Below are 15,300 nucleotides of genomic sequence, written 5' to 3'. Positions count from 1 at the left end.
TAAAATATTTAAATAATAGGTTTGGGTGTTAATTAAGTATTTACTAAGCCTCAATCTTGTTTTGCGTGAATGAAAGCTTAAGTGAAGTTATTATAAAGATTATAAAGTGTTACCAATTTTCTTTTCATAAATTAAATGGGGTTAATTGTGTGTTAATTGTGATTATTGTGGAATAAATTCATACTTGTAAAACAAGTTTAAAAAGTATTCACGCACTAACACAATGTTTAAAAATATACTCAGAATCGTTGTCAGTGAACATAAAACAATCAATAGGAAGAGGCATGAAATAAGGTGTTAGCATAAAAATAGACTTTGACTGAACATAAATATAAATATACAGTATGGACAGTAGATGAAGTATTGTTGAAGTGATGTAATTAAAGATTGCTCATTGTTATCACATTTTTATTCAAATAAGGAAACATGTTTTAGTTGTTAGATTATATTATGGTAGCAGCTTAGCAACATGATGTGCAGTACAAATACATCTGCTCACTGTAAACATTTACAGTGTGGCTGGGGACCCATTATTCAAACATAAATACTGCATGGAGCTAGTGAGAGGAATGCTAAGTGCTAGGCGCTGTATTCATTACCAGGCTTAAGCTAATACACACACAAACCCCGATACTGTAGCATATACTTTGGAAATCTATCAAATACTAAACATTTTTGAAATTACTATAAACAGCACATTAATAATATTTAGAGGGGGGTTTATGCCAAATCAATTTAATCAAAAACATGCCTGAAGAAGTTTTAGATGTCATCCATGCATGTTTGAATAATCTTACCATCTCTCCGGGGCTGTACAAGACTCACCCCACAAGCCTACATCACTCATGCTCCTGCACAGCCGTGTTTCATAAATATACAAAAACATGATACAAAACAATGCACTACAACTTCACAAACCTGATGCGATGTTTAGTACTTTCATTAGCGGGATGCATACTGACTGCATTGTAATAGCACTCTGAAGGGAGAATGACTTAGCACTTGGAGCAATCAATTTCGTTCACCAACAAGGGCAGTAAAACCTTTTTTTTCTGATTGGTTACTAAATGTACTGCAGTTGATTTAACTGACTAACTATATGTGGCATTTCTACAACTAAAATTAGCCTAAGTTTAATTAAATCTTGACTAAAACTAAAAATAAATTGATCAGACTTTATTGCCAAAACACTTTAACCTTCATGTATTTTATAATTTTATGATTTTCCTGTCTCCAGGACTACCCCTCCATCGCTCACCTGGTGCAGAAGCTGAGCGACAACAACATCCAAACCATCTTCGCCGTCACAGAGGAGTTCCAGCCTGTGTACCAGGTCAGCTCCTCTGCTCTTCACACTGCATATGACAGGGTTTCATGTAGTTCTAATTATTACTTGGGTTGGTGGGATAGTACTTGTGGTCAGTATTTATCAAAGATTTAGTGGCTATTTGTGGAGAAAGAAATCTGAGAAGCAAAGTATAAAACTACAGGAAGTAGTGCTGAGTTCTACCCATGGACATTAATAGACATAGAATCAATGTCTGTCTCTGTGCAGGGCAGTGTCTTTGGAAATATATGGACTATAAGTTTAAACCAGACGGTGTCAAATTTCACTACACGGTTTAACTGAGCCTTTTTACTAACAAAATAAATAATTAGGTAACACATTAACTATAGCCTAGTATTAAGATTCTGAAAGATTTTTTCTTTCCCTTTTTCATGTATAAACAAAATAATTAATGTTCTGTGTTTTTATTTGAAAACATGATTCTTATACATTTGTAAAGCAAATATAAAAATGTAGTGCATTTCAGTGGCTAACAACATTTTTGAGCCCAGTGCACTTTTCCTCACCAGCTGTAAACCTCACCACACACCACTGCAGAGAATGTGAAGACAATGCCCTTATTAAAGCATGCAATCTGTTTACACCCTCAGCAATGACTTTTAATAAGACTCTGAGCTCACATAAATGTTTTCGATGGGTTGGTACCACCTGACACACTCTGGATTATACAGCATTTGAGATTTTCCTGAGCTAATGCTAACGGCTATAGGAAAAAATACAACTGACTCTAGTGTTCCAAAATCACCTTGTGATGTCATGAAGTGATAGTTTTCAAGTCAACAGCTACCTTTAGTTCAGTAAAAAGAGGTAGTTTCAGGGCTGAAATCATTCAAATGATTCTAGTGAAGGTGTAGAGAGTTTAAAAACATGGTGGATCTTTCCTGTATTACCAGTTTTCAGTTTGAGAGGAGAACTCAGCCTAAATATGCTGTTAAACATGTGTGAATGAAAGAAAACAACACTCCAGGTGTGTTTTTAATGAGGAAACAACATCATAACACTGATCAGAAAATAGCGTAATATGGGCCCTTGTAAAGTGAAATGAGAAGTTTAACCTGCCACATGCACTTTAAACCTGTGCTCCATTATAACACTCTCCACCTGGACTGCAGCGCCCTCACATCTGCTTCCAGTTAACAGTAGCAGAGCTAAACTCACCAGAGCTGCCTCTCCGGGTCACTCTCACACAGCTGAATTTGATAAACATGCTTTTTATTATGTCTCCACACAGAAGCACAAAGAATAACACCAGCACTACAATTTTAGGGCTGATTTAAAATAGCCAAGGCACAAGCAGGAGACAGAGAAGTATTAGATTTATTTAAGGGGAGGGGGTATTACGCAAAATCAACTTTTTGAAGCTTTCAACCATGGTATAACTTTCCATCATCAAAAACATTCCTGAAGAGGTTTTAGATGTTGTCCATGCATGTGTAATCTAGTGATCTCTCTCGGGCACTATTTGAACCCGGGTGGAGAGTTTGAAGTGTATAGGTTTTCATGTTTTTCTAATTATAACTTACTTTGGTTGGCTAGTGCCTATTGTAAATATCTATCATAGTTTTATCATAGTTAAGTGGCAGTATGTGAGGAAAAGTTGAGAAGAAAAATACAAAAAACAGGAAATAGCGCTGCATCCTGAACTGAACTGAGCTTTATGTCATCAACACTGAAAACTCTTTTTGCCAATTTAAACATGAATTTAACACCAGACGGGTGTTTTGTTTGTTAGTCTATAATAACTACTATGCAATTTACAGAAGTTTCAGCCTTCCATAAAATTGTTGTTGCACGTTATATAACCTTGTGATTTGATATATTGTGACAGCCCACAATATTATTGTGAGACTTTTGATGATACAATATCACGATATTTCAGTTATCGTTACATCCCTATCTTTAAGGTCCTATATTATTCTAAATGTACTTTTCTTAGGGGTTTGTTCTAGTCCTGCTTTAGTTTTGGACTAGTGTGATGCATCTTAAATAATTTGCTGCTCCAATGTCATTAGATGATAAATTGGATGCAAAAAAGTACCAAATTCCTACCACTTTCCTCCACTGTTTTCCTTTGAATTCCTCTGATCATAAGATCAACAAAATCATTTGATTCTCTTTTTTTAGGAGCTGAAAAATTTAATACCAAAGTCTGCAGTGGGCACCCTCTCAGCCAACTCAAGCAACGTGATCAACCTCATCATAGATGCATACAACGTAAGTAAGAAAAATAAGCATTTTAAAGGTGCTGTACTTAACTTTATGGCTGTATTAAGAAACTGAAAATAACTAGTCCATTTTACACAGTTGCCACAGTTAAAACCTCATTCCTCATTTTACAAATATTTAAAAATACAGTTAAAGCAATTTTGAATGCCTGAAAAAGCATATAATTAAATGGATTAAATGGATTATAGCTGTGATCATTTATGTGTATATAATAGATTTAATTAGTGTATCAATTATGATTATGATTCGAAGACTGGGAAACAGAATTGTGTTACTATTATGAAACCAAATTATGACACTATTTTACCGTCTGTATTGTGCATAATTTGTGTGCGAGTATTATCTGAAGACAGTACATTTTATTCATATTAGCATATTTGTAAATCTGCCTCTTACCCCTGACTTAGTGCACAGAGATCTGTCTAAACAAAGCCAGCAGACACATTCCACATGGGGGTTATAATAAAAACATTTGTGCTTTCTCTCCTGTCGCTCTCAGTCGCTCTCCTCCGAGGTGATCCTGGAGAACAGTAAACTTCCAGAGGGAGTGACCATCGGATACACGGCACGCTGCAAGAACGGAGTGGTCAACGAGGGCGAGAACGGACGCAAGTGCTCCAACATCTCCATAGGGGACGAGGTGAGCTTCAGATGACTAAAACTGTCTACAAAATATCTCTTCACTCTACTAAGTCAAACAGGCATTACTTTCATTATTTTATTTGGCATTTAAAGTTGTTATTTTCGATATACTCCCCTCCCAAAAACAAAGTAGGAGGGGAAGGCCTTTTGTATCTATTTTCAGGTATATTTAGTTGAGTAACTTGGTAGTAAAATCGTAGTTTTCTGGCACCGTACTTTTATTCCTGCTTGAGTAATATATTTTGATGTAATAATACTCTTACTTGAGTATAAGTTTGGGTTACTCTTCCCACTGTGACCAAAGCTTTATGTTGATAATGTGAAATGTTTTATGTTTCTTGCACCGCTCCTTCAGATATGATTTATTTTTTTTCAAATTTTTGCAGTCTATCTTTTGAAAAAAAAATGTACTCATACTTTTCTACTTACTTTTATTTAACTAATTTCTTAGACCTTTGTACTTCAGCTTCAGCAATATTGTTTTAAAGTACAGTACTCTTATAATTTACTACTTACTATGTCCTAATTTACATAGTTTGTTCTTGATTCTACAAGTTTTTGAAACCCCCTTGTTGTGGAAGTGAAAATTGTTTCTTTTTTATCAAAATATTGTGAATATTGTATTTATGGCAGTGAATAGCTCATCTGAAGAAATATATAGATACAGATTTTTCTTATTTTAAAGTGAAACTAAACACTAAATCCACTTTTCTTAACTAGTAAACTATGTACATGTTCTTTTAACAGCATTTTAACAGTTTCTAGTCATTTTTGTCATCTTTAGTGCAAAATAGGTCAATGCAATCAACTTCAAGTAGTTGGTGACATCACAAAAGACTTTCCTGATTACAGCCAGGGAAGTGTGGATACCTGTTAGACCAATCACACTGTTCCTTGTCCCACCAGATCCCACTCGTCCTCCTCCCTCATTCTCTTCTTTAGTCCTCCAGGTACTCCCCAGTTTAGCACCGCAGTTTGAAATGTGGTTGTGGGCGGAGGTTTAGGTGTTTAGTCCCGCTTACGATTCTTATATCTAAAGGATGATCAGTATTTTTTGTCATTATTCTTCCATGTCTCAGGTGACATTTAACATCAGCATCACGTCTAAGGGCTGTCCCAAACAAGGCAAACCTGAGACCATAAAGATCAAACCTCTGGGCTTCACTGAGGAGGTGGAGATCGTCCTCAACTTCATATGTGAGTGTGAGTGCCACCGGGAGGGCATCAAGAACAGCCCTCTGTGTCACCACGGCAACGGCACCTACGAGTGCGGAGCCTGCAAGTAAGAGCGTCTATATTACACATTTATTTTTTGCTTTATGAACTTAACTCACAGTCACAGAAAAGTCTTGATTGTATATATAAAAATTTTTTTTTAACTTATTTCACTGAATCTATTACCAATTTGAAACATATTGCCCAAACTAACCCTGACTGTTTTGTGTTCTCAGGTGTAACGAGGGCCGTGTGGGAAGGCAGTGTGAGTGCAGCAGTAATGATGTGGCCACAGAGGACATGGACCGAACCTGCCGCAAAGACAACGGCACCGACATCTGCTCCAACAACGGAGACTGTGTGTGTGGGACCTGTGAGTGCAAGAAGAGAGAGAACCCAGAGGAGCGCTACAGCGGGCAGTACTGTCAGTGTGACAACTTCAACTGCGACCGATCAGGGAACAAGCTCTGTGGAGGTACGGGCTAAAGGAGGGCAGGGAGGGGAGGGTCAAACTAGGATAACAGAGGATAATTACTCTTTCAAAAAGTTTCAAATTTTAAATGCTGGTGAATTTTTAAAAGGTGATTTTTTTTATTTTGACTTCATATTGCATCGAATTACACATATAAATATATTTTTGTTATGTATTATTCAGCAACTAAACTAACTAAGATTTAAAATCTTACATAATTGGTTTAGTTGTATAGACAATTATATGAATAACTGTTAAACAAAACTATAACATTTCAACAAAATTTTGTGCAAAGCAGACCATTAAGATGCACAGCCGAATGAGAAATGCAACATTTAAATGTTAAAATATTTATTATATAGATTAACTTATGATCTTTAAAATGCCTACAGGTGATATAATGTGACAGGGCAATATGTGGGCTATATTCAAACAGATCCAGTCTTTGCTCTAACTGGTCAGAGACTTGTACCCTTATATAATACAGGATCTTATTTATGTTTTTGATTGATAGGGACAGTGCATATTAATGCATACCTCTAATTAAAGTCCCACATTGTAGCAACATGCTTCTTCCCATCTGTTGTCCCTAAGCAACCTTAATGATCTGGAGCAGTAAATTATCCAACTTTGGTATAAACCAGGGTTAAACCTGGTGTTATCTTGTTAACCTTCTAATCCAGCTTCAGTCGGGAACCTACTAATCAAATATGGGACACACTGATGCGGGTTCCACGTGGATTATCAGTTTTTGTCATGTTTTATTGTATTTGTATGTTTTTAGCTAATTTTTATCTTGTTCAGTGTCCTTGGGTGTTTTGAAAGGCACTTATAAATAAAATGCATTATTATTATTTATTAAGTAAACGCATAGAAGAAATGTAACTGACAAATATCTAAAATAGTATTTTGTAACTGGTTAAATAAAATGTCAACAAATTAATAAACAGTTAACAAATAATAAGTCACATTTGCCCCATCATCTAAACACTGTCTCTCTCTTCTCTCTTCTGTCCCACCCCCCCTCCCTCCTCCTCAGGACACGGGCGCTGTGAGTGCCGTGTGTGCATCTGTGACCACCCCTGGACGGGCAGTGCGTGTGACTGCTCTCTGGACAACAGCACGTGTATGGCCAGTAACAAGCAGATCTGTAACGGCCGCGGCACCTGTGAGTGTGGCACCTGCAAATGCACCGATCCCAAGTTCCAGGGGCCCACGTGTGAGACCTGCCCCACCTGCCCCGGGGTCTGCACCGAGCACAAGTGAGACACCACTGGGCTGGGGAACACGGGTTTGGAGACAGGAGGACAGGGGTTACCAGCATTCAGTTAGTACCTCTTTAGTATGGATTAGGTGTAGCTATTGCACCCAAAATGGTGTCTTGCCCAGAAATCCTGCACAATTGCCCACAATCTTCTCAAAAATTGTATTTTAAATCTGTATTCCTCATAATAAACCCCTGTTGTAGTAGCCCAAGAGTTGAAGAGAAGACACATGAAGCGGGAGAAGTTTATTTACCATCAGTACAGGACCCAGCACCTGGAGACATAAAAGCTTAAGACATTGTGATAATGTTGTCCATTCCTGTTTGGTGCAGTCCAGTCTGGATATGCTGCTATTGAAGGGAGTATATGCTGATAATGTAGGGAGTATTATACCTCTGATGACGTAGGCCAAGATAACAGATAAGAAGAACTGAGCTGGCAGTGCGAGCCCCCAGTACAGCACAGCAGTGCAGTTTCTCTATCAACACCTTTTAGAATAATTACATTGTCATTGCTTATCGGTCTGACTAAACAATATTGTTAGCTAAATGTACAGTAGTGGAAACTACCAAAGTAGAAAAGTAAAAGTACTGCACCTAAGTAAAATTTTTAAGTATCTGTACTACCACATATATATATATATATATATATATATATATATGAGGTATATATATATATGAGGTATATATATATTTATATATATATATATATATATATATATATATATATATATATATATATATATATATATATATATATATAAATATATATATAAATATATATATAAATATATATATATATAAATTTCATCAATAATTTACAACGGTTTTCAGTTTCCAATATTTCAGGTGAAATATTTGTGTTTTCGAGCTACAACCAGGACTTAATGTGGACTAAACCACTTTCAAACTAGGATAAATGATATACTTTTCGACAAGTGTTTCATAATTCATCACAGCTGCCGATACTTTCTGACCTTGTCTAAACTACTTTCTAACCTCTGTGTGTTCCAGGGAGTGTGTGCAGTGCCGCACGTTTGGCACTGGTGAGAAGAAGGACACGTGTGAGAGAGACTGCAGCTACTTTAACCTGATCAAAGTGAAGGCCCGAGACAAACTGCCCCAGCCCAATGACGCCACCTACCCCGTCATGCACTGTAAGGAGCGCGACGCCAACGACTGCTGGTTCTACTACACCTACGCCGTCAACAACAACACCGAGAAGGAGGTGCACGTCGTCGACACGCTCGGTAAGAACAGGAGGAGGAGGAAGAAAGAGGAGGTGGGGGAGGAGAAGGAGAGAGGAGCAGGAGGAGGAGGGAGGAGAGATGCTAAAGGAGGAGGAGGAGGGAAGGAAGGAAAAAATGAAAAAGAAAAAGGAGTGGAGGAGGCGGAGATAGGAGCCCGGAACAAGAGGAGAAAGAGGAAATGAAAGATAAAAAGAAGATGAGAGGAGGAAGAGCAGAGGAGGAGGATGGAGAGGAAGAGGAGAAGTAGGAGGAAGAGCAGAAGGAGAGGAGAAAGAGGAGATGAGGAAAGGGGAAGGTATAGGAGGAGCAGGAGGAAGAGGAAGAAAGGGAAGAGGAGGAGGAATACAAGAAAATTATGGGGAGTTTTGTGTTGACATACAAACAAAAGCAAGCCATGTGAGAATGACTTGGTATGTGAGAATTATGACTTTATTATTAGTTTCAGATCTGAGAATATAAACATAGTAAAAGAATAGTCACAATAATTCTTAGTAATGCGTGGTTTAACGAGCACTTTGCCAAACATTTATTTCTATTAACACTTTCTGTTGAAAAATCTGCCCTCTTCTCTGTAACTTAAACATTAAACAAACCCACCCGTGACTTCTGTGTTAAAAAACTGCAGTGACCAATGGAAGGTGTAAACGTCATCACAACAAAGAACCGTGAAGTTGTCGGCTCCTCCTATGAATAGCTGCACATCACCCTAACGAATAGCTTATCATCGTAGTTTAACCAAATGAAACTGTATTGTATTGGAGTACCCGTCTCTGTTTTCCCTGCTGTTGGGACACTGAGTTGTGAAAGTGTGTGAGCCCACTGCAGCAGGGTGTGGAAAGGCTCTATAATGACAGGGGCGGGGTGCACAGTGCCACATGTGAGCACAGAGGGGCAGGGCTGTTATTTTAGGACCTCCAAACCAGTGTTTCCCCAATGCTTTTACTATTCCTGACATAACAGAGCCATAATAAGGGATTCACTTTTGGTCTATTGGTAGATTTGTATAACTTTGACACAAGTACTAAAGCAGAAGTACACTGTCCCATTATTCATCGACTTACTAAAGGGGCTGTACCTGATTTTTACTGTCTTAAAAATGAAACTATTCATTTTAAATGGTTTGAAGTGATCTCGAGTTATTCCTCACTTAACTTTATGTGTTCTGAACATCCTAATTATTCACCATGATGAGTTTATAAGCATTTTTCTTTAGTCTTAGGCGCTAAAGTAGACTTTTGCCATCACAATAATCAGCACTTCCTGATTCTGGACACTGAAACACAGACATGTTTTGACCTCAAGAACTGCTTATACAATATATCTGTACTGAACAAACTTTGCTCAAATAAAAAAATAAATAAAAATACTACAGACCCTTTACACACTTGAGGGCGTAAGTGGCAAAGTAGGTTGAGAGTTTGAGTCACTAACAAAAAAGTTGAAGTTTCAAAGTTTGTCATGTTTCCCTGGGTAAAACACCTGCCCATTTAGACTAGTTGGAGCTGGAAGGGCACCTGATTTAAAACCAACCAAATCACTGTACAACTGATAGCTGTGTCAGTAATGATGACCCTGATTGCAAGTTATTAGGGTTATTTTAGTTCTGGTTTAGTTCTGTTGTGTGTCATGGTATAAAAATTTGCATCAAACTTATTTAAATTGAGTCTGAAATATCCATATGAAGACAGCACTAAGCCAGATCTAAAATTATCCATATCCTTTTCAGATTTGACAACTATGACTGTACAAGTGTTAGCAGTAGCATCAGTTTTTACCCCTGTGTGTGTGTGTGTGTGTGCCTTGCAGACTGCCCGGCTGGCCCTGACATCATCCCCATTGTAGCGGGCGTGGTGGCTGGCATCGTGCTCATCGGTCTGGCTCTGCTCCTCATCTGGAAGCTCCTCATGATCATCCACGACCGCAGAGAGTTCGCCAAGTTTGAGAAGGAGAAGATGAACGCCAAGTGGGACACGGTCAGTAGATGAAAGTGGAACAAGCGCTATATTCAAATGTAGTATCTGTTAGAACAATGAGGGAGCGTAACTTATGATAGCAGAATATAAAGCAATACATTTCTGGAAAAACAAGTTGATCTTATACATTATGGTAGGAATTATTTTTTTTTAATGCACCAAATTCCACATTTCCAGAAACAAACTCATATAAACAAAAATAACAGGTTTAAAATTCAGATATATTTTGTTAATATTGTCGCGTTCTGGTGTAAGGAAACACGCCAAATTTCTTCTGGTTGTTTATTTTCTTAACACAAGGGCTACTATTGGCCATAACTCGTGCCAAAACTAGAGCAAAACAGCAGCGGTCTCAGTTCACTAGAGCCAGTCTCCAAAACAGACCAGTAACTGACCAATAGAAACTTCACGTCAACTTGTCGACATAGCAACCAAGTGTCACATATTAAAGCAGTTACATTAACAACAAACAGTTATAAGAACAACAAAAGGCGTAAACTTTGATCTAAATGCAAAATTTCAGATCATTACAATATAACGGATACACCCATTTTTATTGTTGGGAACTGTAAATAGTTATTGAGGAAAAATGTTGTTGTTTAAAATGCAGCGGTGACATTTTAAGAAAAAAGCCCATTGTCTGTGGAGAAGATGATGGACTTCAGTAACAATGATTTGCCTCCCTCTAGTGGTGGCAGGATATAATACATTCATATTATACATGGATTTTAAATACAGTATCAGTGAGTTGCCTTGCAAAGATAAATGTGGAGGTTGGCATTTTAATTTGACATTTTTGTTATTGTACTGATTAAACCAAACACGCAAGCTATAACAAAAAACACCCAATTCTTTATTCACACTACTATATGAAAAATGTTAATGGGTACTTCACTTTTTTTTATTTGATAGTTTTAGTTCAAGTGGAAATCTGCCTTTTGGTGTTTTAATAGTATTGCCTACTGTTCCTAGTAATTTTTGACAACTTGAGTGCACACTAGCTTTCTGATCAAAAACTCCTAAATCTAAGTGTGTACCGCCTTCAGTGTCCTCTGCGATTTCAAGTATTATATGACATCACACAGCACTGCCCTGATTACAGCCGGGTGTTTCTGATTACAAACACCTGGTTGTAGGGGCGGAGTTTGACGTGTGGATACGTGTTAGACCAGTCACACTCTTCCTTGTACATCTAGCCACCCCCCTCCCCCTTCACCTTTTTCTCTAGTCCTCCAGGTACAGCTCAGTACAGCAGCTCTATTTGAAATGCAGTTGTAGGCGGAGTTTAGGTGTTTAGTTCCACTTCAAGTTTTTTTTTTTTTTTCCTGTATCAGTACTTTTACTTCTTCAACCACATGCCTTTTGTCACACATGTCCTTCAGAATATTCCTTTACTTTTGCTTTGTGCTGTTACTTGTTTCTGTTTCTGTCTCTCTTTGACCATGACACTTTTGTATGTTTAGCAAGACAACCCCATTTACAAGAGCCCTATAAACCAGTTCCAGAACCCGAGCTACGGCCGTAAAGCTGCAGCCCTTTAAGTTTGTATCTCTGTGTTTCCTGCATGACTCTGCACCTCCTGTTTGGACTGTCTCATGCCTTATTTCCCTTTCTAAATAAATTATTAAACTGCAAATAACCTTAACACTATTAGATGAATTTGGTGGAATAATTGCATGAGTGTGTTGTGTTAAATGATCGCTAAGTTGTATTCCATTTTGCGACTTAAAAATAATATTGCTCTAGTGGAAATAAGGTCTTTCAAATATGGCGCCACAGTGGTTGAAAGGTTTGTAGTGTTACCTCACAGAAATATATTCCTGGTTTGGAAATATTTGAAAATGTATTTGAAAAGTATGTATGACAAAGGAGGCTCAAACAGTACTGTTAAAAAAATGAAATTGAAAATGCCTTTTAAATATATTATTAGTAATTCTATCAAGGATTGTATAGGCCTACCTATACTACTGGTATATTATATAATTTTCTGGGTTTTTTTTAAGATACATAGATACAATATACTTTTTTTATTTAGGGTTTTGTTTTGTTTTTACCAATTTTTGAATAGGGATGTACCAGTTCAGCTTTTTCCAGTACTGTTTTTGATGTTATATCTTTAATACCCTATAACTTGTACCAGTGCAATGACTAAAAATGGAATTTGTTTTCTTCAAAGAAAAATAGAGGAAACTGTTTATCTAATTATGTTGTGTAGTTGTTACCTATTTATTCCTCACCTAACTATAAATGGCTTTGTATAAATAAACATTGAACATTATCAGACTTTCTGGGTCATTTCAGTAAATAGTCTTATTACAACAGTGTATAGGATGTATAGGATGTGTATAGGATATCAGCAGAAATGATATTTAGCAGCCTATGCAATAAAATAACCATGACCTAAAGAGTCTACCGGCACCAGCGTTAAAGACTACAAATTTGTCAAATTTTAAAATGCATGGTTTTGTTTATAATTGCAGTGTGATATAAACTGCCTATTCAAGGTGTGTCCAGTTTTTGCCTATTTTTACATAACTAACTATACACTTCCCTTTTTTTCCAGGGTGAAAATCCCATCTACAAAAGTGCCGTGACAACCGTTGTCAACCCCAAATACGAAGGAAAGTGAAAGCATTTAATATGGACTTTTTCACCTCAACAACACTTCAGATGGAAAAAAAAACAGGCAGAATCCATCAACTTTGTATTTTTTTAATTTTGTTGCTTTCCATATAGCATCAATTCACTGCGGCTATTTCTACTAACACCATTGAGTTATATGCATTTGTCCAATTTGCTCTGTACAATGCGTTCTGTGTATATACTTTGAAGTTGAAGGTGCTTTTTCCTGCCGCAGGACTGGTATGGGCAGATATTATGATAATGATTTTACATTGTGCACACGTTGGATGTATGAATATATATATTTGTGGATTATGGTTTTTCACAACTGTTGTGTCTGTGTTGTCAATCACTCCTTTTTTCTCCGTGCACTGACCTTCTGTGTATGACAAGCCGGGCCTGAGTTGAAACTAAAGCTGCAGTAGAAATAGTAGGCTAAGGAAGTATAGTAGGATAGATGGATTCTGAAGTTAACATTAGCAGATTTAATTCACAAAATAGCTACACAGGCTAATAATATGAAATTGTGCAAAACATTTCAATACAGTTCACACATGTCATAATTTAGTTGCAATTCTGTTAAACTGCAACTTTAAAGATTTACCATGTATCTTTTCTAGGGTCCACTGTGGAGATGTTATTGCTTTGCCAAGAATGTTCCACTGTATAGCATGAATCTATCTTGCATTTACTCCATTACAGGTGTATTCATTTAAATACCTTGAAAAACATTCTTACTGTGAGCGGGCTCGCCTGTCCATAGATCTGACCTGCCACTTGGCCTGGTAGTGTCAACTCCTTGTTTTTATGGAGATATGTTCAGTGCTGTGGAACATTCCAGGCAAAGTAATAAGTAATCTCCATGGACACAAGCTTGTGGCAAACCATCCACTAGAAAAGTTACATAGTTCATCTTTAATGATTGACTTTTCTTTCTGAAAATAGAAATATGGAAAGTTTACGTTGCCAAATCGTGTCGTATGTGAGCGTACTGTTGCCTATGTTAAGAATATTAGCAATGGGCTAAATATGTAGCTAATTTATTCAGATATTATAATTAGGCTAATACAGGTTAGCTACCAGTGTATGTTATACGTAACTGATTTCATACTATGCTGGATAAAATGAGGTTAAGAAGTACCCTTTGTACAAACATGATTAAGGCCTACTATATAAAAAGGCTAACACCGTTTTCAACTAATGCACTAACGTTATGTAAACTGGTGTAATTATTAGCTATAACTTATTTCCTTTTGGATAATAATTGTGTTTGGGAAATTGGAAGTACGCTAGGCTCGCTGTCAGTGACTCAGCAGCCATTTTGAAAAGCTTAAACAATTACATTAACTTACTGTATATTTCATCAAAATTCCACCCACCACTACTTTCTCTTTTTTTTTTTTTAAGTAAATTTGAACAAAATGTATTAAAATTGTACTCAAAGATTTTAATTTTAAAGGAAGTAGTCACTATTTTACAGTTTGTTTTAGGCCTATTGAACTGCTCACACAAAGGGACTGTAAACCACTTGGATGCTGAACAATCAATGGAGATGTAATATAGGCTACTACACCCACGCTTGTTTTTGAAGTATTATTGTATTTGTAATGTGCAGTAAGACTATGCTTCTCAGGTCCTCTTCCTGTGTTTTTTTCGCCACACCAAAAATGTTCCTGTCAGTGAGAGTTCGTGATTGTGAACTGTTTTAGGGCTTTGAAGAAACGCGCATAACCTCAGATATGTTCCACCAGAATGCCTTTCTTTGACCACACCCAAGCCTTCACCGAGTTGTTTTCAAAGTGCCTTTTCTTTCACCAACATGCTCTCTCCCAATGCTGTCAATGGTTATTTATTAAAGAAACTACCAAAAGTTCTGATTTCAAGTCATTATTCATTTCTACCTTTGTCTCTTAGAAAATTCAAATGGTGTTAGCATTTTGCCTACTACAATAAGAAGGAAATTGTGAAACTAATTCATTATCAGTTAGCCTATAATATAACGACACAGCAGATATGTAGCTCAGGTCTGCCGATTCTTGTTGTTCAACTTTTAAATGTTTTATTTAAATGACAGTTTTAAGTTCAAAGTTAAATAAATTACCATGGCGGGGATAAGGATAGTTACTTAAAAAAAATCAGCTTTAATGGCTGACCCATTGAAGCAGATTTTTGTAATTTGGACTTGTACTTGTTTTTGATTAATGACTCTACTCAGGTTCATACTTTATTTACATACAAAGCTCTCCACAACCTGGCCCCTCCATACCTGTCTGACCTCATTCACATTT

General features: G+C 37.0%; 1 protein-coding gene across 2 annotated transcripts in view; it reads left to right on the top strand.

The window, feature by feature from the left end:
* itgb1a (integrin, beta 1a) overlaps positions 1-14,882 on the top strand; it is a 50,029-nt gene extending 35,147 nt beyond the window's left edge. The window contains exons 8-17 of one of the 2 annotated variants that reach the window (XM_033985537.2): positions 1,238-1,333; positions 3,473-3,562; positions 4,074-4,214; positions 5,296-5,498; positions 5,668-5,906; positions 6,943-7,165; positions 8,182-8,417; positions 10,224-10,390; positions 11,854-11,931; positions 12,954-13,032. In XM_033985537.2, the coding sequence (XP_033841428.1) occupies positions 1,238-1,333; positions 3,473-3,562; positions 4,074-4,214; positions 5,296-5,498; positions 5,668-5,906; positions 6,943-7,165; positions 8,182-8,417; positions 10,224-10,390; positions 11,854-11,931 (1,473 nt within the window). In that variant the 3' untranslated portion in view covers positions 12,954-13,032. Of the gene's footprint in view, positions 1-1,237; positions 1,334-3,472; positions 3,563-4,073; positions 4,215-5,295; positions 5,499-5,667; positions 5,907-6,942; positions 7,166-8,181; positions 8,418-10,223; positions 10,391-11,853; positions 11,932-12,953 lie in introns of both variants that reach the window. The other variant, XM_033985539.2, reaches the window with a different exon arrangement.
* The last annotated feature ends 418 nt before the right edge of the window (positions 14,883-15,300 follow it).

The sequence above is a fragment of the Periophthalmus magnuspinnatus genome, chromosome 20 (assembly GCF_009829125.3).
Source record: "Periophthalmus magnuspinnatus isolate fPerMag1 chromosome 20, fPerMag1.2.pri, whole genome shotgun sequence".
Taxonomy (NCBI): Eukaryota; Metazoa; Chordata; class Actinopteri; order Gobiiformes; family Gobiidae; genus Periophthalmus; species Periophthalmus magnuspinnatus.
The sequence above is the reverse complement of the archived record's forward strand: the minus strand, read 5'-3'. Positions and strand labels throughout refer to the sequence as shown.